Genomic DNA, 24566 nt, shown 5'->3' on the forward strand with positions numbered 1-24566 from the left:
TGTGACTGAGACAGTGTGACTGCTGAAGGCAGGGACATAGCAGCTCCCTGACTGGGGGCGGAAGGCGTTAACTGTGTGAAGGCTGGTTGTGGGTGGGTGGGCTCTGGGCCTCGAACCCGGGGGCTGAGGGAGATAGTAAACAGCAGGGTGACTGACGGGAGGATCATGTTGGTAGCCCTGTGAAGATGCTGCAGGGCTGTGGGGGTTTGTGTGACTTTGCAGTTCAACAAATTCAAATTCAGCCAATGCTGGCAGGGCCTGTTGTGCCAGGCAACCAGCTAGGAGGAGGAGACTCGGACCCAGCTTGCAGCTGAAGGGCGCTGGCTGCCAGATTCACCTTGTGGTGCCTTCCCTTGCTGGCACTGAGTCCTTACAATAGTCCCATCCCCAGGTTGAGGCTAGATGGAGGGGCACAGAGGGAAGTGACTTGCCCAAGGTGACCCAAGCTCCCGAGTGCCAGGGCAGGATCTGAATTCAGACTCTCAGGCTGCAGAGCCTCAGTCCCTCCCCGCCATGCCTGTGCCAGGGTGGAAATGTCTGGTCCTGGAGGGGAGCTTGGACTCCTGGCCTTGGCTCTGGAGACATCCCCCTAGACCACGTGGGCTCCTAACCTGTCCATGGTCACTGTGCTGAGGGGCGGGACGGTGGCTCGCCCCTAGTTCTTCTTTCCCCGGGGCCAGATTCATGGACTGAGGGGTTGCTCGGCTCTCAGAGACCCCCTAAGCGCCCCGCCCTGGCCCCAAGCCCTCCCCCAGCTCCCGCTCCCCCCCTCCTGGCGCTGACTCCGGGCCAGAAGAGGAAAGGCTGTCTCCACCCACCTCTCGCACTCTCCCTTCTCCTTTATAAAGGCCGGAACAGCTGAAAGGGTGGCAACTTCTCCTCCTGTAGCCGGGAGCGGCCCGCCTGCCTCCCCGCGCGCCCGCAGCCTCCCCCGCTGCCTCCCTAGGGCTCCCCTCCGGCCGCCAGCGCCCATTTTTCATTCCCCAGATAGAGATACTTTGCGCGCACACACATACATACACGCGCAAAAAGGAAAAAAAAAAAAGCCCACCCTCCAGCCTCGCTGCAAAGAGAAAACCGGAGCAGCCGCAGCTTGCAGCTCGCAGCCCGCAGAGGACGCCCAGAGCCGCGAGCGGGCGGGCAGACGGACCGACGGACTCGCGCCGCGTCCACCTGTCGGCCGGGCCCGGCCGAGCGCGCAGCGGGCACGCCGCGCGCGCGGAGCAGCCGTGCCCGCCGCCCGGGCCCCGCGCCAGGGCGCACACGCTCCCGCCCCCCCACCCGGCCCGGGCGGGAGTTTGCACCTCTCCCTGCCCGGGTGCTCGAGCTGCCGTTGCAAAGCCAACTTTGGAAAAAGTTTTTTGGGGGAGACTTGGGCCTTGAGGTGCCCAGCTCTGCGCTTTCCGATTTTTGGGGCCTTTCCAGAAAATGTTGCAAAAAAGCTAAGCCGGCGGGCAGAGGAAAACGCCTTTAGCCGGCGAGTGAAGACGAACCATCGACTGCCGTGTTCCTTTTCCTCTTGGAGGTTGGAGTCCCCTGGGCGCCCCCACACGGCTAGACGCCTCGGCTGGTTCGCGACGCAGCCCCCCGGCCGTGGATGCTCACTCGGGCTCGGGATCCGCCCAGGTAGCGGCCTCGGACCCAGGTCCTGCGCCCAGGTCCTCCCCTGCCCCCCAGCGACGGAGCCGGGGCCGGGAGCGGCGGCGCCCGGGGGCCATGCGGGTGAGCCGCGGCTGCAGAGGCCTGAGCGCCTGATCGCCGCGGACCCGAGCCGAGCCCACCCCCCTCCCCAGCCCCCCACCCTGGCCGCGGGGGCGGCGCGCTCGGTCTACGCGTCTGGGGCCCCGCGGGGCCGGGCCCGGAGTCGGCATGAATCGCTGCTGGGCGCTCTTCCTGTCTCTCTGCTGCTACCTGCGTCTGGTCAGCGCCGAGGTGAGTTGCCACGGCGGCTGGGGCTGGTTCTTCATTCATTACCTTCGCCCCCACCTTCTGACCGCCCCCTCCTCTCCCTGCAGTGAACTTTGGATCCCTGCAGCCCGCAAGCCTGACGCCGGGCGCTGGGTGACCTCCTCGGGCTGGGAGAGAGGTCCGGGGGTGACAGGCTCTAAGGCAAGGCAACAGCGGTGGCTTTCTTTCCAACCGGCCGGCGAACCTGGCTCCCTAAGCCGTTCCGTGTCGGGGGAGGGTGTGTGTGGCCCTGTCCCCCACCCTTTGGGAACCCGAGAACAAGCCCCTTCCCAGCCGGGGGAGAGGGGATGGGGTGGCGCCCAGGGTGCAGAAGGCAGCGCGTCCTCCCGAGCCCACTTCGGCGCCAGTCTCGGCTTAGGCTCTGTCCTGCCATCGGCGTGCCCAGGAGGTGCAAGCTTGAGCACCGGTGCCATCCACGCCGACCTTTGGCGGGACTCGGGTCCCACCCTGGCTCCCGGTCGGGGTCCGGGTGGACGCCCTCCGTCATGCGCAGGGCATGCCCGGCCCCAGAGCACTGTCTGGAAGCAGCTTGTGTCTCGGGCGCGGGGGTTGGGGTGGGAGTAACAGGGCTCAGAGAGAGAGAGAGAGAGAGAGAGAGAGATAGGGACGCAGGTAGGTTTCGGGCACTCGGGTAGGGGGAGGACTGGGGGCTCTGAAGGAATCCAGCCCCCTGGGTGGTGTGTGCCTGAGGCCTTGCCGTACCTGTGCCCGCGCCCTGCGAGAGGAAGCACCTCTCTCCCCCGCATGCAGGGTGCGGAGCGCGCCGCCTGCAAAAGCCTAGCTGCACGGGAGATGGGGTATAAAAACATCTGCGGGAGCGCTGGGGTCGGAGCCGTCCCCATCCCTCTCAGCCTCACGTAGCCGTGAGTTGGCAAGTCTACCCGGAATCCAGGTGGGAAAGGGGGCGGGGCGGGAGGACGCGCGCGGTGGAGAGGAGGAGAGGGCAGCGTGCCTGGGTCCCGTCCCACCTCCGCCCGGCTGCGGCCGGGAGTCCGCACCTCGCCCGCACCTTGCCGGCTCCCGGGGAGGGTCGGCCCCTGCGGCCTCCAGCCAGGCGCAGGAAGGAGGCAGCGGTGGCGAAGGGGTTAAGGCGGAGGGCTCGGAGGCCGCGGCCTGGCCTTGGGCCGCCGCCAGCGCAGGTTGTTTTGACCACGGAGGAGCCGTCGCCGTCTCCTTTTGTTCTCGGGACTCCTCGAGGGCCGCAGGCCGCCCGCCCAGGGGCCCCGCCCTTCCGCGGCCGCCCCCCGCGGTCCGCACCCGGGAGGGAGGACGCGGGGCTCGGCCTGGCCGCCTGCAGGCCCCTCCCGACGCCCCCTCCCCGCCTCTCCCGCAGCCCCCCGGGCCGCGGCCAGCTGTTGGGGAGGGGGTGGCCGGCCGGCCCCAGCTGCCGCCTCGCCTCGCCTTGGGACCTGGGGGCTGGGCCCGGTGCCAGGGCGTCCTGGGAACGGCGGCGCCCCGTGGCTGCTCTCCGCAGCCCACCCCGCCCGGGCCCCCGACTCGCTCACTCACCCCACGCATGCACACTCCTGGCCGGAGGCGATGCTGCGCTCCGGCGGGCGGGCGCGCAGAGCGACGGGCACGCACTACCGCGGCCGGGTCGCGCGCCCGCCGCCGCCTCGCCTGTGCACACGCGGGACACACGCGCGCGCACCGCACACAAACGCACGCACGGCCCCTGCACGCGCGGCCTGAGCACACGTGCGCGCACACCCACGCACGTACACAGGCACGCACGGGCCCCCGTGCACCCAGCGCCTGATGCTCGCCCCCGCGCAACAGGTGGGCTCTCCGTGGGCCCTGGCACCTCACCACCTCTGTAACGGCCCCATTTCCTTCCTGGCGTCCTGTGAGGGAGGGAGAACCTCCCATCAGCTCCACAGCACCCACTTTTTTTTTTGCCTTGTCAGGTCAGCCTGACGCCCCTCAAACCTTACCCATCTGTGACTACTTTTTTTCAACCACCTCCGCGTGGTGGAAAATGGTGGTGATGTGACTCTGAGGGGCACTGAGGTGTCCAGACCGATTTCGCCTCCCCATAAGCCTTCATTTGAACCTGCAAGACTGGAGGGACCTGGTGTGTGCAGCCGCGGAGGGGGCTCCCACCCCTGGCTGTTGCATTCTCTTGGCTGATCCCAGCGTGCCCCGGAGAGGCTGACAGCTGGATGTTCCCCCAGCCTCCCCTTACCATTTCCAGCTTCGTCCAGCACCTCCTCCTCCTTTCCCACAGCTCCACGGGCTCGTGTATCTGGGGTGGAGGCTGTGGCACAGAAACTGCCTTTCTCCTCACTTTAGTCACAGCATTCTTGAACACATGGCCACAGGCGCGATGTATGTGGCACTTTGCAGTTTATGAAGCACTTTGCTGCTAAGCCTGAGTGAGCCTGAGGCTGGCCCTGGGGCAGGGGACCTGCATGGGGATGGGACCCCGGTGGGGGGTCAGTCCAGGAAGGGGCTGTAATGGCCAGTACTGGGAGAGTCAGGGCAGGCCTGCTGGTGGAGGTGGCCTTGGAGTTGGCCACGTCCTGGTCGTGCTTGGACTAAGCTTTCAGCAGAGGGCAGGCAGTCCTGAGGCAGGGCTGGGCGGAGGGCCTGCCGAGGCCTCTGAGGTGCCATCTCCACCAGCTGAGCTGGCTTCCAGGAGGGCGAGTCCCACTGTCACGTGACGCATCTGGCCTCAGCACCCATCTTCCGGGAAAGAGTGAAGGGCCCCACAGCGCTTTGCCGTCTAGCTTCCTCTGGGTTTGCTAATGACCCTAGGGAGCAGGGGACCAACTGCTGGAATCCCAGAACCCTGGAGGTGTGCAAGGGCAGGTCACACAGAATTTGAAGGATCTGGCGCAAGAGCCAGGAAGAGAGAGAGAGTGTGTGTGTGTGTGTCTGTCTGTCAGAGAGAGAGAGAGACACTGATTGAGCAGGAATGGTGAATGTTTACACGGGCCTCATAAGTACCTCTCCACGTCTTGTCTTCCCCTCCCCGCATTGAGGAGCCTCTTCTGTGACAACTCTTCCTATGTTCTGGTTTATTTCATTGTTTATTACCTGCTTTCTCCACTGGAGTGTCAACCCCATTAGAGAGCTTTCCTCCTGGTCCCCACCGTTAGAACAGTGCCCAGAGCCCTGTGGACAATCGGTAACTATTTGTGCAAAGAACAGTGAGTGTTGGGTTGGTATGGAGGACAGGACCTGGCCCCCTAGTTGCTCCATGGCCCCACTGACTCCTCGGTTCGCTCTGCTCCGAGGGCAGCCCTCCTTTTCAGCCCTCCGGTATGCATCAGTCTTTCAAGGCCCCCCATCTTGAGGGAGAAGCCTGTCTGTCTCTCCTCTATCTTGGGACTTGGGCTACCAGGATTAGACAGGACAGAGAAGAAACAGAAAGAAAATCAGACTGCAAAGGTTCTGTGTATTATAAATGGCTGGACTGGTTCCTCTCTTCCTGCTTTAATTTTCCTCTGCTTCTGCAAGAGGTGGGGAGGCCAGGGTGCTGGGCCCACGTGAAGGAGCAGAGGCTGAGTGGGAGGGTCCCAGGAGCAATAAGGAAGGGGAATGCTAGGTGGGAAACACTGGTTCTAATGGCTTCTGTGGTTTGCCCGGAGAGGGCTTCTTCAAAGGGGTTGGTTGGCTTTGGCATTCGATCTAAATAAGGCCTGCGACTCTCAGGCAGGCAGGCTCTGGGAGGCCTCATCAGCTTCTTCCTCTGCCAGCCACAGACAACGCCCCTGGTTGCTTGGACCTGTGTGTCCCTCGGTGGGAACGGCAGGCAGTCCGGGGAGTGTGTATCTGTGTGTGTGTGCTGGGCCCACGAGGAGGGTGGGGTTCAAGCCCCTTTGATCTGCCAGCCTGGCTGGGAGCAGATCACTCACCTGGCCTCACGCTCGCTCGTGCCCTTCCTACCTGCTGCAGCTGGCGCTGGGGGCGGGGTCGGAGGAGGCTGTTTACCTTGGCTCCCATGGCTGGCTTTGCCCCAGTTCCCTCCTTGCCACGCCCTCACTCTGCCAGAAACCCCGGGCCTGAGATCTGGGGCAGCGTCTTCAGGGTGCCAGGCCTCCTTTCCCATCTCTGAAGTGAGCTGCCTACCTGGAGGCCTGCAGAACCTGTGCCCAGGAAAACCAGGCTCCAGACAGCTCACCTTCCCATACCAAGAAGAGCCTGTGACTCCGAACCTGTGCTCATGCTCGTCATCCTCAGAGCATTGCATCCTGGAGCTGAGCACATGCTGAGTGTCCCCCCACCCTCACCCACCCCCAGCCCCGGAAGGGCCCTGCCAGCCCACACGGCCCCAGGCTCTGCCAGTGTGGAGGTAGGGTACCATTTCCTGTGGCCCAGCACAGGGGATAATGCAAAGTCACGCACTCTTTCATTGGCGGGCAGCTCTCCACCCACTCCTTGTCATCCTCAAAAATGTCCTGTGCTGCTGGCCCTGAGCACGTGTGTTACTTGCTGCTGCCCACAGAGGAGCCATCCGGAAAGAATTAATGATGATGACAATGACAACTCATTAAGCACCCATTATCTGCTGGCAGCTCTGCTCTGTGCAATTATGCCTCCCAGTAACCCCGGGCGAGGTATTATTAGCCCCATTTAAAAGATGAAGAAGCCGAGGTTTTAGATGGTGACAAGATTCCAAGAATCCAGGTTGCGCTGGCATCTGGAGCCCTTGCTCTTTCCTCTGCTACAGGGTTTCTTAGCCTCTGCCCTCCTGACATTTGGGAAGGCTGTCCTGTGCCCTGAAGGTTGGTGAGCGGCATTCCGGCCTCCACCCACTTAGATGCAGTGCACACCCCAAGTTGTGGCCACCAGCAGTGCCTTCGTACATTGCCACTGTCCCGTGGGGGCCCAGTCGGCTCTGGTTGAGAGCCTCTGACGTGGGACATGCTGCAGAGTAAAGAGCCAACACCAACCTTATGTGATGCTGAGGGCCAGTGGCCTCAGAGCACAGGAGAGAGAGGCTGAGACGCCCCATGGTGGGCTGGAACGGGTGGGCATTCTGGAGCCTGGGAACGACCCAGCTCTGCCACTTGCTGCTTGTCTGGACCTGTTGCTGCTTGTTTAATTTTTTCTAAGCCTCATTGTTCTCATCTGGAGGATGGGGATACAAGTACTGCCAGCCTCTTAGGATTGGTAGATTATACGGTGTTTTTCTCAGCGTGTGGCTTGTAGCTGGCATTCATAGATGTTAGTTGTGGTATTATTACCAAATCCAGGGGCTTATGGGAGTTCTGGGCATCTAGTGGCCACATTACCAGAAGCATCTGCAGGGATGGCCTCCCCGCTCAGATTAAAAGGGACTCTAGGAGCTCCTTTGCCTAGGGTCGGGGAAGAATATGCCAGGTGGCTCTCCTGGTAGAGGAGGTGGGCGAATCATACTGGACAGAACCTGGAGAAGGGTAGATTCCTTCATGCATTTGACCAGTATTTACTGAGGACCTACTGTGTGCCTCTCCCTCCTCCTCAGACCCTATCCTGGGCTCTTTCGCACTCAGCCTTGGAGGGTCTGTTTGTTTCTGTAAAGATGTCATCTCCTATGTGTCATGTGCCTGGGTCTGTTCAGGGGTCCGCCTCCTCTGCTGTGGCTGGCAGCTGCAGCCGGCTCTCCAGTGGGCAGGGAGAGCTTGGCACAAGCACTAAGTGCCATTTGCTACTAGGCCTTTGGGCCCCTCCCCTGGGAGGTGAATTGAATCTTTACCCCACAAACACTTCTTGTTTTCCTTCTGCCAGTGATCCAGGGAGGCCTGGCTGGGCACCCGGCTTTGGCGTTTTCTCTGCCCCTTCTAACACCTCCTGGCTGAATTAGAACTGAATTGAATGTTTTTCAAGCTCCTCGAGTCACAGATGAGAGCCAGGGCCATAGGGGCAGTGACCAGCCGAGGTCACACGGCAGTTGGTCCATAGGCGTGGGATCCGGCTCTCTGGCCTGCCAGTTCTGGGTTTGACAGAACTCTCAGGGGAAGCGGCTCTCGCTGGTGTTCACTGGAGACCAAGCCCTCTGTTCTGTGGGTTGGATACTTTGTCAACATTTGGAGAGCACCAGAGGCGTGGTCTCTTTTCTGAGGTGGAAGGAATGAACTTGCTTGAGGGCGGGAGAAGGCAGAGCCCGGAGGATATGGGGGCTGAAAGTGAGGGACAGCGGGGCCCATACCCTCCTCTGTCTCGCATGTGCAGCCACTGGCTGCCCGGAAATTGAAGGAAAGACCGTAGTTCTCAGCCAAGCCCTGCAACCTTTTTTTCCTAGAGTTGCCCAGCAGCCCTTAGGCATTGGGCGGGGTTGCCACTCCATGTTCAAACAAAGACATGGAGACTCAGGGGTTTCAGGGAATGATGTAGCTTTAAAAGTGGTCACCCCCACCCCCCACCCTAAGTCTTCTAGCTCCTGGATCATGTGGGTGGCCAGAGTTGGTCATGGCTGAACCCCTGGAGGTGTTCCTAGACTTCATGATAAGCTGGAGGAAACAGAGTTTTTGGGGAGGGCCCTTTGAGGCTGGCCACAGGGCTGAGACGACCTCTTCTCCTTTCCTTCACTCCCCCTCTGCCATCAGGCAGTGAGAAAGCAGCATCCCTTTTGTGAAGGTAGCCTGCACCGAGCCCCTCCGAGCCCCCCGACCTTCGGCTCCAGGAGTGTGGAGTGAACCAAGAAGGGCCGGAAGTCCTCCCTTCTTGATCCAGGGAAACTGAGGCAGAGAGTGGTTTAACCCAAGGTTCTATAGTAGTATGCCAAGCCTATTGGCGCCCTCTCCAGAGCTGTCTGTCCAGACCATGCAGCCCGAGTGCCTGTGCCTGCACCTGTGTGTTTGCACGCCTGGAAGTCCGGTCCCAGCCTTTGAACATGCAGCGACATCTTAGCAATTTTCTTTGCTTCTCAGTGGCTGGTGGTCTGGATTGCGATTCTCAGTCTCCTATCTGCCCTCGCCTCTTTCTTGGGATCTCTGGCATCAGCCCCTTGGGTCTCCTGGAACGGTGGGGGACGTGGCTGTGACCTTCCTACGGGGCTGCTCTTGTGTCATTGTGGGACCTGCGGTTTCCCTGGAGGAAGCCCGGCTCCGAATGAGGCCTGTTGAAGTGCTTATCAAGTTTCGAGTGTGTTTGGCAACAGGCCAAAGGGGCTCTAAAAATAGGGTTTGGTTGGGCACAGGGCACGGGTAAGCTTTCAGGTTTCCCGGCCGTATCTGAGGATTCCCTTTTTGCCTCTTTCGAGTGAGAGACTTCACAGATACCACTAGGACCTGGGGCCTCCTGAGACCATCAGACGCTGCATGCATTTATTAAGTACCTCTTGGACCCAGGAGCCTGGGAGTACAGGCTCTGTCATCCCAAAGGCATGGGTTCGAATGCAGCTTTTGCCAATAATTGAGCCTGTCTTCGAGCCTTTGTTTTCCCCTCTGTAAAATGGGGGTTAGATTGGCCATGGGAAATGCTGGCTGTCTTCAGCTGTCTTCAACATGTGCAGCGAGACTCAGAGAGAAATCAGATTTGGTGTCTTCCCGGAACTTGTAGTTTGGTGGGGGAGACAGACATAGACAGGCAGGTCCAACTCAAAGCAAGCTGGGCTTCCTGTTGGGGGTTGAGGGTGCAGGGAGTGCGCTTGGTCTCAGAGGCTTCGGCAGGCCCCGATATATTGAAGGAAAGACCCTAGTTCTCAGCCAAACCCTGCAACCATCTTTTACAGGCCCCGAGGCCTTTGTGCTCCTGATCATCAGGCCTGGATCCTGCCTTTCCATCTCCCTGTGACCTCAGAGCTTTCTGCAGGAGAAAGCGAGAAAGCATGTGGTGGGGGAGATAGCCGTGCTGGAAAGCCCCCACTCCCAGCTCACTCAGCCCTTTTGGTGTCTGCCCGGCAGGGGGACCCCATTCCCGAGGAGCTCTATGAGATGCTGAGTGACCACTCGATCCGCTCCTTCGATGATCTCCAGCGCCTGCTGCACGGAGACCCCGGAGGTAAATGGAATCCTCGCCCCGCGCTCCGGCCGTCCGAGGAGACTCTAAGGGAGCTGGGAGGGGCAGGACAGGAGGCATCCCTCTTCCTTGACGTCTGGGCAACTGGAGGCCCATGGCAGCCCAGAGAGAGCCCAGCCACACCCATCCAGGGCAGGGCCGAGTCAGCAGGCGGGTTGGTACCTGGGACTTGGGGTGTGGCAGGAGAAGCACCCACGTGTGGCTCCGGCTTGGTGCCGAGGGTGGGGTGCCGGGAGGAGGGAGGGCGGGGAGAAGGTGCCCAGGTCATCTGCCGAGTATGTCTCCAGGTGTGGGCCCAGCCAGGGAGGATGGCACTGGAGGAGTCATCTCCCCGCCCCTCTGGCTAGGGGCCCGGTCTGTGAGGTCCCCTGGGGACACCTGGCCTCGACCAGCAGGCAGCCCTGCCCGTGCCCCAGAGCTCACTCAGCAAATGGGCACGTGCTCGGTGGCACACACGTGGCAGGGCTGGCGGGCTGGATTGACAATGTATTTATAAACGCTGTCTTCAGAGCAAATTCCATTCTATTCTAACCTCTGGCCTGTTCCCTGGAGCCCTGGTCAGCGGCCCCCCTGCACCCCCAGGTCCCCTTCCCTCTGGGGTTCTGTCTCTTTGTCACTTTGTAATCCTTGCCCAGACGCTATCTACGGGGGAACAGCATTTCCTGCCTTTGTTTCCTCTCCCCGTTGGGCCCCTGGCTCCCTCTCAAAAGCATTCCCAGGCCCTTTCAATCCTGCCTGTGCTGGGGGGCGGTGAGGCAGGCAGGAGGGGGACCCAGCTGGGCCCACCTATTGTTCGCCAGGGCCCCCACCCGACGTCTCCCACAACCCCCACCCTATGCCCGACTGGCCGTCCCTGGCCACACACAATGGGGCAACTTCCAAATTTAGCCTTTCTACCATTTATTTCCAAGCCTTTATGCCCCCACCCTCAGACGGCCCCTCCACACCCCTGGTGGGGGTCGGGATCTTGGAGATGAGGCTTTCAATAGCAGGCCTGTTTCAAGGCAACCATGTGGCTATTTTTTCCTAATCAACTTAACCTTTCCACAAAGCGCATCTTTTCCCCATCTCCTCCCCACCAGGGACATTCCAGAGATGGCAGGGAGAAAGGAAAGGAGCCAGAGGGACAGATAGGCTCGTTGACGTAGGGGCTGTCAGGCTGGACGGAAGCGGACTAGTCATCAGACTCCCTGCAGTACCCGGGACGGACAGGCGGCAGGCGCCTTTGTCTTCGATGGGGCCAGTGGGTCGGGGCAGAACTGGAGCCATGGGGTGCTGTGTGGAGGTGGCAGGAGCGTGTTCCCAATGCCTGTTAGTTTATTTGTGGCTCGTCACCCATGAAATAGACAGAAGGGTCTGTCCACACTTTAACATCCAGCTCAGAGGCCTCCCTCAGCCCTCACTTCCCAGCAGCCAACCTCTGGCCATGGGCTCTGGAAAGGACCCATGTCTCCAAGGAGTGCTGATGGGACTGAGATGGTGCCCAGCCCGGAAAAGGGAGCTGTCATTTGTTACCAGAAGAATCAACAGACGGCTGGGGACAGAGGTGGGGCAACAGGTTAGAGACGGGGAGGGAGACAGATGCAGATACGTGTGAGGGGCCCGGAGCTAGAGAGACCAGGCCCTAGAAGGGTGTGTGGCAGGGACTCCCCACCACCAGCAGGCCCAACTCCCACCCCTCTTCTCCTCTTCTCTGTCTTCAGCTCCCACCCCCATCCCTCTCCCTCCCTCCCTTGCTCCCGCCTGCCCAGCACCGCCATTGTCCAGGGCTCCAGAGGGGCTGTGTTCAGGGCATGCGGTCCCCCTGGGGCTTCTGGGAATTTCTCCATTCAGCACTTCCTATGGGAACGCTGGGTGGAGGGGCACTGGAAACTGGCCTTCAGTGCCCCAGGTCCTAGCCCCGCCCTGGAGGCCGAGGAGGGTTCATTTACAGTAGCAAAGGGGAAGGGTTATTTTTAACTCCACTGACATGGGTTCTGGCCAAAAATGTGGCTAAAGAGCCAGGGATGCAATCAGGGTCCTGAGCCTGTGGCTGTCCTGGGGGCTGCTTGGAGGGTCCGTGCTCAGGGCCAGGACCTGTGCATCTATGGGGGCGGGAAGGAGGGACTGTTCTCTGGAGTCGGGGGAGGCAAACCTCCTGCCTGCCCAAAGACCCCGGCGGAGGGAGCCCCTGCCCGAGGTCGGGCCGCCTTGTGTCTGACTGCGCCTTCTCCTGCAGAGGAAGATGGGGCCGAGTTGGACCTGAACATGACCCGCTCCCACTCTGGAGGCGAGCTGGAGAGCCTGGCTCGTGGAAGAAGGAGCTTGGGTAAGACTGAGGCACGCAACAGGGGTCCTTCAAATTAGGATGGGGGCCAGGGAAAGAGAATGGGGGCGGGCAGCCAGTCGGAGGGCTCTGAGGGTCCTCTTACAACTCCCTTTCCCCCCACATTCAGGACTGAGTGAACTGAGAGAGTAAAACCATCCTTAAATGCCTGTGTTGAGTCATCACACCCCTTCGCCCCCACACTATCTGTTTTCTAAATATAGTGCTGCAAAGCTCATTCGTTCCTTATTTCAATCCTGGAGGTAGATATTATTAACCCCATTTCACAGAATTGGAAACTGGGGCCCAGAGAGGGTAAAAAAGTAGGCGAGGTCACACCGCTAGGAAGCAGTAGGGCTGAGATCCCAACCTGCTCCCGTCACTTGAGCCCAGCGTGGTCTCTGATGGGCTATGGGACTCACCTGTAGCGAAGGGCAGCAGCCTAGGCTGGTAGAACTTGAGCAAAGCCTGGAACTGCCTCCTGCTCCCTTGCGGAGACCTAAAGGAGACTGTAGATCATTAGGTCCCAGAGAAACCCTCCCAGGTGAGGCAAATGTCCGCTCAAACCCCTCCTCCTCTTTGACACCTGGAGTCCCCAAAACACTGCAGTTAGAGGCTGGGGGAACCTATGGATAAGAGTCAGGTGGCCTGGGCTGGGCACGTTGCCTTATGCCTGTAATCCCAGCACTTTGGGAGGCCAAGGCGGGCGGATCACGAGTTCAAGAGATCGAGACCATCCTGACCAACATGGTGAAACCCCATCTCTACTAAAAATACAAAAATTAGCTGGGCGTGGTGGCGTGTGCCTATAGTTCCTGCTACTTGGGAGGCTGAAGCAGGAGAATTGCTTGAACCCGGGAGATGGAGGTTGCAGTGAGCCAAGACTGCGCCACTGCACTCCAGCCTGGCAACAGAGCAAGACTCTGTCTCACAAAAAAAAAAAAGAAAAAAGTCACGTGGCCTGAGTTCCACCCCCCCCAATCTATGAATGTGGGCGGGATATTCAGCTCTCAGAGCCGCCTGTCCTCTGTGTGTGGATAGCGGCTGGTAGCCTCAGTGCTTGCTGTAGGCCAGGCTTACTCACTTTATACCTTAGATCCACATGGGAGGGAGGTGCTGTTCTTATCCCACTTCATAGAGGAGGAAGCTGAGGCTTTGAAAGCAGTGGTGATAAAAGAAGCCATGACACCGTAAGACAGCAGTGCATGCATGGTTTCAAGATAATATGGTACCCGCATAATGACCACAAGCCCATAAATGTGTAAAATCATAAAGAAGAATAAAATAATTACGTGCCAGCAGAGGGAAGCGGACATTTACTAAGCATTTACAACATGCCCCACACTCTGAATTTTCTCACTTGAAACCTACAGTGGTTCTTGGGTATAGATCTCATTGTCCCATTTTGCAGATGGAGAAATGGGGGCTTAAAGCGGCTCAGCCACCTGCCCAAGTCCTGTCGCTAATAACAGTCAGGACTTGAAACCTGAACCCTGGGGTTGAAAGATATGAGAAAGAGCAGTCCCAGGGGCACTGGCTGAGCTCCCCTGCCAGGCAGGGGGACTCTGGGCAGGCCCACGCTCCTGACCCAGGTTCCCTCTCCTCCCAGGTTCCCTGACCGTTGCTGAGCCAGCCATGATCGCCGAGTGCAAGACTCGCACCGAGGTGTTCGAGATCTCCCGGCGCCTCATAGACCGCACCAATGCCAACTTCCTGGTGTGGCCGCCCTGCGTGGAGGTGCAGCGCTGCTCTGGCTGCTGCAACAACCGCAACGTGCAGTGCCGCCCCACCCAGGTGCAGCTGCGGCCCGTCCAGGTGCGTAGGCTCCGCAGGCCCCCGAGGCTGGTCCCTGTGGTGGGTGGAGGCCACCCTTCTGAGGCTCATACCTGACCAGGCTTCCTTGACTGGGCAGAGTGGTATGTTGAAGGACATTCCTGATTTGTCCCTTGGCTCTGTCTACGGGGGCCCACTCTTGGGAAGCTCTTCCTGGGCAGGTGGACTAAGGCCGACCATAAATCCTCTAAGGTGGCCCAGGCCACTGTAGCCAAAAGCCACAGACAGACACCCCAGGCTGGGCGAGGTGTGGAGCCAACTTGAAATAGGGATGTCACCTCCTTTACGAGGACAAAATCGCAGAACGTCCCTTGAAGAGACATATCCGCAAATATTTGCCTGACATTCAGAGTGTTCTGGGCAGCTGCTCAGGTTCCCCCAAAGCTCTCCCTATTCAGGGCTCTCTTGAGAAAGGCTCGGTGGGTGCCCCTGCATCTTTGACACCTGCTTGTCTCTCTTTGACAAGCTGTGTCTTTAATAAGGAGGGTGCAGAGAGGCCCACCAGGTGATAGACACCGCAGAGCTGGGACAGGTCGCCCTACAACAGTGGAACGCTGACCCTGGCTTTCTTTGGGGGGGCGGGGGATACATACACTGGACTCAGGGAAAATTCTAGAGTAGAGGCTATCTCAGGGAGCACCCTGGTCTCACCCTGGTGAGGGCAGAATCAGAGAAGCCGCTGCTTCTGCTTCTTGTGGAAAGATTCCTGCACGCTCCAGGCCAGCCTCGCCCACAGGCTGGGCAGTGCGCACTTCCCTAGCTCAGCACCGGCCCTTGCCTGATGCTCTGCCTGCTTAGCCGCACTTCCTTCTCCTGCCACCAGCCCGTGGCCTCTCCTCCTGCCCACCTTCCCTCCCTGGCTTGGGCCCCGCGCCTGAGACTACGAATGTCACTCCACCCCACTGCCCACTCTCGTGGTATCTCCTGTCCTCAATGCTTCCAGCTCTATGGATGGACACCTGACATCTGAGCTCCCCGTTCCCACCTCCCTCCTAGATGAAGCCTCCCCCCACTTCCTTCCAGACAACCATCTCCCGCCTCTGGCGCAGCCCTGACCTTGGCTGGCGCTCCGGGAATGAGTGTACCGCAGGCCCTAGCTCAACCCGGAAATGCCTTTCTGGCTCTCCCTCTCTGGGGGCACTGAGGGGGGCCCCAGGTCAGGAGGGCTTGTTTTGATGGAAAAGCTACGAGAAGGGCAGAGGTCAAGGTCCTGCTATTGTTTGGGCCAAAGCGTTTGCCCCACAGCCTACTCTCCGGGCTTTCGAGGAAAGATTGCTGCAGGGGACACTGGGGTGGGAAGCGCAGGCTGTTCGGGCTTCCCGGGCTCCTGGCTGTGTGGCCTCTACAGAGGCATTTTGTGGCTCTGTCCTCCAGGTGAGAAAGATCGAGATTGTGCGGAAGAAGCCAATCTTTAAGAAGGCCACGGTGACGCTGGAGGACCACCTGGCATGCAAGTGTGAGACAGTGGCGGCTGCACGGCCTGTGACCCGAAGCCCGGGGGGTTCCCAGGAGCAGCGAGGTAACCACCTTTCCAGGTTCAGCCCTCAGCCCCCTTCCCCTGCAGCAGCTGGGAGCAGGGGCCGGTCTTAAAAATGGAGATGGGATCAGGCCCGCCCCCGGTTCAATTCATGGGAGGCTTTCTTTCCATCTTGCTGAGAACAAGCCAGATTCCTCCCTTGCCTGAGAGCCCTACATGAGGATTAGCCCCTGGCTGGCCCTCTGGTCTCTGCCAACCAGTACCCTTCACCTGTGCCAGCCCCGCCAGGCAGGCCTCTTTCAGTAACCAAATGAGTTTCTGCCTCAGGGCTTTAGCACACACTGCTGTGGCTGGAGGACACTTCTCCCAGCTCTCCACAAGCCTAGCTCCTTCTCTTCATTAGAGTCTCAGCTCAGAAGTCACCTCCTCCTAGACGTCTGCCCTGACCACCCCATCCAGAGTAGCCCCATTTCCAGTCTTGCTACCACAGCCCCCTGCTTTGTTGGATGTGGGGATGGGATGGTGGAAGGAATCTGGGCCTGGATGAGAGAAAGCTCCATGCCCATCAACTTCAGACACTGGGCAGCTTGTCCTGGGGATGAGAAATAAAGCTAATTTCTCGTACCCTTGAGCAGGGGAACTAGGGCCAGTGGGGAGAAGCCACTGGAGAGAGATAGCTCCATATGCAGAACAGCTAGCTGGTGATCAGTCAGGGGTACGAGACGGCATTGGCAGCATTGTGAGGCAGTGAAACCCCGTCTCTACAAAAAATACAAAAATTAGCCAGGCATAGTGGCACACACCTGTAGTCCCAGCTACTTAGGAGGCTGAGTTGGGAGGATCGCTTGAGGCTGGGATGTCGAGGCTACAGTGAGCCGTGACGGCACCACTGTACTCCAGCCTGGGCAACAGAGCAAGACCCTGCCTTTAAAAAAAAAAAATGATTAATATGATTAGATGAGCGTTAAAAAAAATCATGTGAGTGATAGTTCTTTTTCAGTAACTTTCTATTGTTAGGGACAGGACCATCTTTTCATTCTCATTTCTGATTAACAAGACCGTGAAGACAGAGCTGTTTCTTGACCTCTGGGTCTTATTCCCAGAGCTGAGTTGAGTGGCTGGGATGCCCTGGAAAGGCTGATCATATGACAGCTTCAAACTGACGTGTTATAAATTATTGAGTTAACATGGAGGATGATTTCTCTATTAAGGGAAATATATATATATATATATATATATATATATATTTTTTTTTTTTTTGAGACAGTCTCACCCTGTTGCCCAGGCTGAAGTGCAGTGGTGCAATCTTGGCTCACCGCAACCTCTACCTCCTGGGTTCAAGCAGTTCTCCTGCCTTAGCCTTCCGATTAGCTGGAATTACAGGCACCTGCCACTACACCTGGCTAATTTTTGTATTTTTAGTAGAAACGGGATTTCGCCATGTTGGCCAGGCTGGTCTGGAACTCCTGACCTCAAGTGATCCACCTGCCTCGGCCTCCCAAAGTGCTGGGATTACAGGTGCGAGCCACCACGCCCAGCCTCTTTCTTTTTTAAGAGACAGGATCTCTCTCCATCACCTAGGCTGCAGTGCAATGGCATGATCATAGCTCACTGAAGCCTTGAACTCCTTCCTGAGCTCAAGCGAGCCTCCCTCCTCAGCCTCCCAAGTAGCTGGGATTACAGGCACGTGCCACCACGTCCAGCTAATATTTTAAATTTTTGTAGAGATGGGGTCTTGATTTGTTGCTCAGGCTGGTCTCTAACTCCTGGGTTCAAGTGATCCTCCCACCTCAGCCTCCCAAGGTGCTGGGATTACAGGCATTGAGCTACCACGCCTGGCTTTCTTTATGTTTAGAATGAGTTACTTCATGTATTTGTTTCACATAATTTTCTAAACCAGTTTCTTGGGAGGCGCATTATACCAGTGAAACGTAGATGACATAAAGTCCCATCATTTTAGTTCCGGTATTTTGGTTGAGTATGACGGTGTTTCTGTCACCTGTCCATGGGCCTGGCTAAGGCTTGGTGGCTCTTTGTGATACTGTGGTCAGTGTCAGACCTCCTGGGCTCAGATCTGCGTGCTGTCACTCGAGCTGTGTGGTGACCTTGTGCTTGCCTGGGCTTGGTATAGCCCGGTGTCCTGCTGATGGCCCAGGCTCTGGTGAAGAAAATCCCTGGGCCCTTCAGTGGCCCTCCTGGTGTCTTCTGTCTGAGGGTATCTGAAGCCCATCCAAGTCCCTGAACTGCCAGAAAATCTGCCCATTTGCAGAGATGGGACAGCTGCCTCGTGGGAGCTGGTGTCTGTAAGGTGGGAGGTCAGGTGTCAGATCCCGGCAGGCTGGGAGAGCTCAAAAGGCTCCCAGGAAAAGGCTGGCCTTGAGCTCAGCAGACACAGCTGTCCCTGCCAAGACAGCCACCTGGGAACCCAGGAGGGAGATAAGTGTATAAGAGCTCCCCTTGACTGAGGCTCACAGACATTGTCGTTTGTGCTGAGTGGTTGGAGGTGTACACTCTGGAGGCAGATCCCTGAGTTCAAATCCCAGTCTCTCTGCTTCAGTTTCCTCATCTGTAAAGTGTGGGTAATAGCACCTGCCGGTAACAGCACCTGCCGTGAAGGGAAATGAGCATAGAGCAGCACCAGGTGCATGGTAAACACTAGCTGGGGAGTTTCTGGCCATTTCCATGTATTGTCTCCTAACGCTAGGAGGCCAGGGCTGCTGTCTTCTCTGCTTTAAAGATGTGGAAATCGGCAGGGCACGGTGGCTCACGCCTGTAATCCCAGCACTCTGGGAGGCGAAGGCAGATGGATTACTTGAGGTCAGGAGTTCCAGACCAGCCTGGCCGACATGGTGAAACCCCACCTCTACTAAAAATACAAAAATTAACTGGGTGTCATGGCACAGGCCTGTAATCCCAGCTACTCGGGAGGCTGAGGCAGGAGAATCACTTGAACCTGGGAGGTGGAGGTTGCAGTGAGCTGAGATTGCGCCACTGCACTCCAACCTGGGCAACAGAGTGAGACTCTGTCTTAAAAACAAATAAATAAAGATGTGGAAATCAAGGCACAGGGTGTTTAAGTGACTTGCTCCAATGTCCACAATACATGGGAAAGCTCAGATTTGAGCCCTGGTGAGTCAGATCCACAGCCTGAGTTGTGGCCCATCCATCCCACTCTACTGCTTCTCAGAGTGGCAAGGGGCAGGTAGGTGACAGGCACAACTGACCCAAAGGCCCAGCTTCATGGTGGGAGTGTGATTCTGGCCCAGAGCCCAGTGACCTCCCTACCACGTGACCGGATGAGGCTGAGAGGTTGGGGGGAAACCTCAATAGTAGGTCAAGCTAAGGAAAATAAGAAAAAAAAGTGAGTTGTAGCAGCTGCCAAGTGCTGACTACTTCATACTTGGAGCTTTTTATTATCTCTCCCAGGTCTGGGGGTTGACTGGGCTCAGTTGGGCGGTTCTGTTGGCCTGTCTACTGGTTGCAGTCAGCTGGCAGCCTGGGCTGTGGTCATCTGGAGGCTCAACAGGGACACCTGGGCCTATTTTCCTCTCCCTGTAGTCCAGGGCCTCTGGCTCTGTGGGGAGAGCCAGTCCCTACCTGGCCTCTCCATGTGGCCTCTCCAGCAGGGTAGCCAGACCTGTTATGTGGCGGCCCAGGGCCCCCCAAAGCATGAAGGTGAGAGCTTCCGGGCCTTCTTAAGGCCTCTGCCTGGAACTGGCACAGCACCACTTCTGCCTCTTGTTGGTTAAATAGCTCCAACTCCAGGCGAGATTCAAGGGGCAGGGAAATAAACTCTACTGGTCTGTGGGCAGTGACAAAGAACTTGAAGCCATATTTAATCTACCTGGCTCTGTGTCCGGTACTGTGCAAAGAGCTTTGCCAGCGTACTGTCATTTACTCCTCCCACCAGTCCTATGAGGTGGGCAGTCTTATTACCCCCATTCCACAGATGGAGGCGCTGAGGCTCAGAGAGGTTCAGTCATTGTTCCCAAGGCATGTACAGCTGGTGAGCAGTGGAGTTGGGATCCAAACCCAGGACCCTGGCCCAGATTCCCCTCTTGTCCCTTTCCTGAGTCCAGAAGACCTCAGGAGGTCCGCGGCAGGCCTTGGTCAGTCGGGAGAGACCACCCCAGTGGTCCACATGCTCACGAGGTCTTTCTTTTTCTTATGCAGCCAAAACGCCCCAAACTCGGGTGACCATTCGGACGGTGCGAGTCCGCCGGCCCCCCAAGGGCAAGCACCGGAAATTCAAGCACACGCATGACAAGACGGCACTGAAGGAGACCCTCGGAGCCTAGGGGCATCGGCAGGAGAGTGTGGGCAGGTGAGGGCCGGGCGGGGAAACTGAGGCCCAGAACCCTGTGTTTCCTTCTCCGTGGCCTGTGGATGGGGTCAGGGGAAAGGATTTTTCTATGCAAAATCCAGCCTCTGAGCCTTGGTCCTCTCTGCTCAGTTATCAGCTGGGGCAGGGTGGGTGGTGGGCTTTGGAGACCCCAGCCCAGCTGTGTCCCGGCACGCCCTAAGAGAATGGGAGGTCTAAATCTCAATCTTCCCAGCCCCTCAATGCCCCAGCCCTGAGCACTGCTGGAAATCAGGGGTAGCTAGTTGTCCCCAGCTCCCTGCCCCTGGCATGGAGGACATATGAATGTGGGATGGACCCTCTAGGTTGTCTCTGACCCCCCTGTCTCTCTGCTTGTCCTGCAGGGTTATTTAATATGGTATTTGCTGTATTGCCCCCATGGGGTCCTTGGAGTGATAATATTGTTTCCCTCGTCCGTCTGTCTCGATGCCTGATTCGGACGGCCAATGGTGCTTTCCCCCACCCCTCCACGTGTCCGTCCACCCTTCCATCAGCGGGTCTCCTCCCAGCGGCCTCCGGCGTCTTGCCCAGCAGCTCAAGAAGAAAAAGAAGGACTGAACTCCATCGCTGTCTTCTTCGCCTGACTCCAAGAACTTGGGATAAGAGTGTGAGAGAGACTGACGGAGTCACTGTTTGGGGGAAACGGGCTCCTTCCCCTGCACCTGGCCTGGGCCACACCCGAGCGCTGTGGACTGGCCCGAGGAGCCCTGCACATGCCCTGAGGACCTCTCAGCGTAGCCTGCCTGGTCCCTGGACCCCTGGCCAGCTCTGAGGGGAGACACCTCCAGGCAGGCCAGGCTACCTCGGACTCCGTGGCTAAGACCACAGACGGGCGCACAGACTGGAGAAAACCCCTCCCACAGTGCCCAAACACCAGTCACCTCGTCTCCCTGGTGCCTCTGTACGCAGTGGCTTCTGTTCGTTTTCGTTTTGAAGACGTGGACTCCTCTAGGTGGGTGTGGCCAGCACACCAAGTGGCTGGGTGCCCTCTCAGGTGGGTTAGAGACGGAGTTTGTGGTTGAGGTGGCTGTAGATGGTGACTTGAGCATCCCCTGCCTCCTGCCACCTGTTCCTCCCTGCACTCCACTCTGATTCACCTCTTCCTCTGGTTCCTTTCATCTTTCTACCTCCACCCTACATCTTCCTCTTGTCCTGGCCCTTCAGTCTGCTCCACCAAGGGGCTCTTGAACCCCTTATTAAGGCCCCAGATGATCCCAGTCACTCCTCTCTAGGGCAGAAGACTAGAGGCCAGGGCAGCGAGGGACCTGCTCATCATTTTCCACCCCAGCTAAGACTGCCATGTAAGGTTGTGCAGGGTATGCACTGCATAAAGACATTGTATGCAGGGAGCACTGTTCACATCATAGATAAAGCTGATTTGTGTATTTATTATGACAATTTCTGGCAGATGTAGGTAAAGAGGAAAAGGATCCTTTTCCTAATTCACACAAAGATTCCTCGTGGACTGGCCATGCCCCTGATGCAGCCTGTGGCTTGGAGTGGCCAAACAGGAGGGAGACTGTGGTAGGGGCCGGGAGGCAACACTGCTGTCCACATGACCTCCATTTCCCAGAGTCCTCTGCTCCAGCAACTGCCCTTCCAGGTGGGTGTGGGACACCCGGGAGAAGGTCTCCAAGGGAGGGTGCAGCCCTCTTGCCCACACCCCTCCCTGCTTGCACACTTCCCCATCTTCGATCCTTCTAAGCTCTGCCTCTGGTGGCTCCTCCTAGGAAACCAGCTTGTGGGCTGGGAATGGGGGAGAGAAGGGAAGAGATCCCCAAGACCCCCTAGGGGTGGGGTCTGAGCTCCCACCTCCCTTCCCACCTACTGCACTTTCCCCCTTCCCACCTTCCAAAACCTGCTTCCTTCAGTTTGTAAAGTCGGTGATTATATTTTTGGGGGCTTTCCTTTTATTTTTTAAATGTAAAATTTATTTATATTCCGTATTTAAAGTTGTAAAAAAAAAATAACCACAAAACAAAACCAAATGAATCTGCCGGAGGTCTGTCTGTTGGCATCATGTGTGACAATTAACCTTTCTGCCTTGGCAGGATGTGCCGACAGCTTGCGGCGTGTTCCTCTCACTCTGGGAGCCTCAGGCGCGATCGCACACACTGGCGTGCGCACACACACACACACATCCATGCTCACACATGCGTGCACATACACGCAGGCCCGTGGCTTCGGGGAGGCCTCAGTCCAGTGGGAGGGAAGAGACACACAGGCCACTCTGTCGGTCTTGGTCCTGACACAGTCCTGACACGTGGACTTGTGCCTGTCTCTGGCAGTGACGAGAGATGGGTTTCTGCAGCCTGAGGGTTTCCATAGAGGAAGTGGATCCTCCGCATCGTGGGGTGGGCTGGCTGTGGGGAGGGAACAGCCACTGTGGGGAACACTGGAGGAAGTCCCAGAGGGGATGTGGGATTTAGAAGGAAACAGTGGAAAGCCGGGTCTGGGGTCTGGTCTCGGCTTAGCCCTTAGCCAGCTGTGTGGCCTTGGGCAAGTCACAGACTCACTCCGGCCAGAGAGGATGAGGAAAGGTGCGTGGGCTCCAAGCTCCTGTGTTCTGCGCTTTCTCTTGCTTATGAAGACTTGGGTACCAGCTCATAAAAAAGAGGCTAAATGTAGTCTAGGTCCCACCTGCAGCGTGGACTGGGGCTAAGAGGGACCCAGAAACTAAAGATCTGGGTGCTCATAAGGGCAATCTAAAACTAAAACCATTTTGCCCCCTGAAGTAGTGAGCCCCGTGTCACTGGAAGTGTGTAAGCGAAAATGGGAACAATGTGGCTGAGGTTAGACTGAATAACATTTGGGCTCCCAGCAATTGATTGATCAATGGACTGATTCATTCCTTCACTCACTCACTTTCTTAAACCTCTGACATGTGCCTGTTACGGCCAGGAGCTTTTATAGTCATTTGATTTGAATTCATCCTGGGGTTCCTAGCCCAGCCCTTGAGGAAGTAGAGTCCACTCATGGTGATAGTGGGCCGTGCAGATCCGAGGGATCTGTTTACCTGGCAGCTCCTACCCCTGCCTGCCCAATCCTGACTGGGGCCCTCCCTTCTCCCCTAAATCCCCAGTGTTCTCAGTTTCCAGGGCACAAGAGAAGGATCTGGCTGGGAGGAGGAAAAGACAGCTCCACCAGGAGATGGACATCAGAGGTCAGCTGGAGAGCCCAGCGCGTGCAGCATCCTGGCAGCTACCAACAGCTGGTCTGTGCCATGGATCGCTGCGGGCACTTCCCAGGCAGAGCTGTCTGAATCTTTCCCCATTTCCTGGGTGCCGTCCCATGCAGCAGCCCAGCAGAGTCTGTGGGCCTTCCAGGGGCCCGGTGGGTCTTCTCAAGGTCTTAAAGTTGCCAGGCTAAAATGGCATTCTTCCAGAAATCCCTTTGCTGGAGACAAAGCATTCTTTTCTTCATGCCTTTCCACTGCACTGTTGGCTGTAATACAGATGTGATGTCTGGTGCTCAAGCAGCCATATTGAGCCATGAGGTGAAAACCAAATGCTGAGGATTGTGGGGCAAGATGGAAGGCAGCGTCCCCAATGCCTGGGCTGCCTCGTTCAGGAGCTTTCACGGAAGAAAGAAAGAAACTTCTTTCTGTTTGAGCTACTCTGGTTTTGGGTTTTCTGTCCCTTGCAACTGAACCTAATCCTAATAGATAGCCCTGTTTACTTTGGGAGAGAGAGGACATGGCTGCTGGTTTGGTCCTTTTCTCTCCTACCCGCCTTAGGCACTCAGTTTCACCTTGTGAACTCTTAGGAACTCTCCTCTGTTCACTCAGATCCTCATCTCCCCAAGGTGTCTTCTTGGTCCCAGCCTGCAGCCTTCGACCAGAGCATAGAGCCGTAGCTTTCTTTGGACAGCATCTGCTGCTTTTGTAAAATATTAAAATATGAAACATTTACTGCTAATAAAGTAAACTATCTGTGAACTCCTAGTACACATAAGACTGTTTTTGAGGCATGAAGGAGATAACAGGACAGTGACAGCACGCAGGCTTAGGGAGGGCACGCAGCAGATGGTGGCTGGGTCCATGCTCCACCCTCTCCTCCTCTGCTGACACCATGTCTGGTGTGTTTCCAGTATTTTAAAGTGTCACCCCAGGAACCCCAGAACTCCAACACCTGTCCATGTACCTGGGTGACAGCCTTGACCCAGCCACATTATTACTGCATGATCCTGGGGAAGTCCCTGCTTCTCCCCAATCTCAGAGGAGCTGTGACTCACCCCTATGCTGCCTTCAGGTATCCATGCAAGTGACACCCATCCTGTCCAACCTGCCCCTGCCCCTAGCCCCGCTTTCTCGCTCTGCTCTGTTGATCTCCGTAGCATCTGGCTCACTCCACGTGTACATCTCTCCACATCCCCTTCTCCACTCCCCGTGGAAACTCCACCTGGAGTTACCTTGTCCACTACTCTGTCCTTAGAGCCTAGAACAGTGCCTGGCACCTACTAGGCACTCAAAGCCTGTCAAATGAAGGAACAAACAAATCTGTTATGGAGCAATCAAGTATGTTGGCTCCAAGTCACAGCCTGCCTGGCTGGTCTTCATCACACGCACTCTGGTGTGGCTGGAAAATGCAGACTCTGAGTGTGTCACTAATTACAGATAAAATATTTCAACTTCTTGGCAAGCTCCACACTTAGAACACCCTCTTTCTTCATTGGAA

General features: G+C 57.5%; 1 protein-coding gene across 1 annotated transcript; it reads left to right on the top strand.

Annotated features, from left to right (window-relative positions):
- Window positions 1-795: 795 nt before the first annotated feature.
- On the top strand, window positions 796-23827 carry PDGFB (platelet derived growth factor subunit B). Its single transcript, XM_003905560.5, has 7 exons — window positions 796-1932; window positions 9801-9897; window positions 12134-12223; window positions 13830-14035; window positions 15428-15572; window positions 19704-19854; window positions 20235-23827. The coding sequence occupies exons 1-6, from the start codon at window positions 1870-1872 to the stop codon at window positions 19826-19828; spliced, it is 726 nt and encodes a 241-aa protein (XP_003905609.1). The 5' UTR covers window positions 796-1869; the 3' UTR covers window positions 19829-19854; window positions 20235-23827.
- Window positions 23828-24566: the final 739 nt, after the last annotated feature.

The sequence above is a fragment of the Papio anubis genome, chromosome 16 (genome assembly GCF_008728515.1).
Source record: "Papio anubis isolate 15944 chromosome 16, Panubis1.0, whole genome shotgun sequence".
Taxonomy (NCBI): domain Eukaryota; kingdom Metazoa; phylum Chordata; class Mammalia; order Primates; family Cercopithecidae; genus Papio; species Papio anubis.

Bases quoted from the DNA above. Each gene is read 5' to 3' on its own strand.
- PDGFB (XM_003905560.5), top strand. From the start codon at position 1,870: ATGAATCGCTGCTGGGCGCTCTTCCTGTCTCTCTGCTGCTACCTGCGT. The intron at 14,036-15,427 runs GTGCGTAGGCTC...TCTGTCCTCCAG, and splicing joins TGCAGCTGCGGCCCGTCCAG to GTGAGAAAGATCGAGATTGT. The intron at 15,573-19,703 runs GTAACCACCTTT...TTTCTTATGCAG, and splicing joins GGGTTCCCAGGAGCAGCGAG to CCAAAACGCCCCAAACTCGG.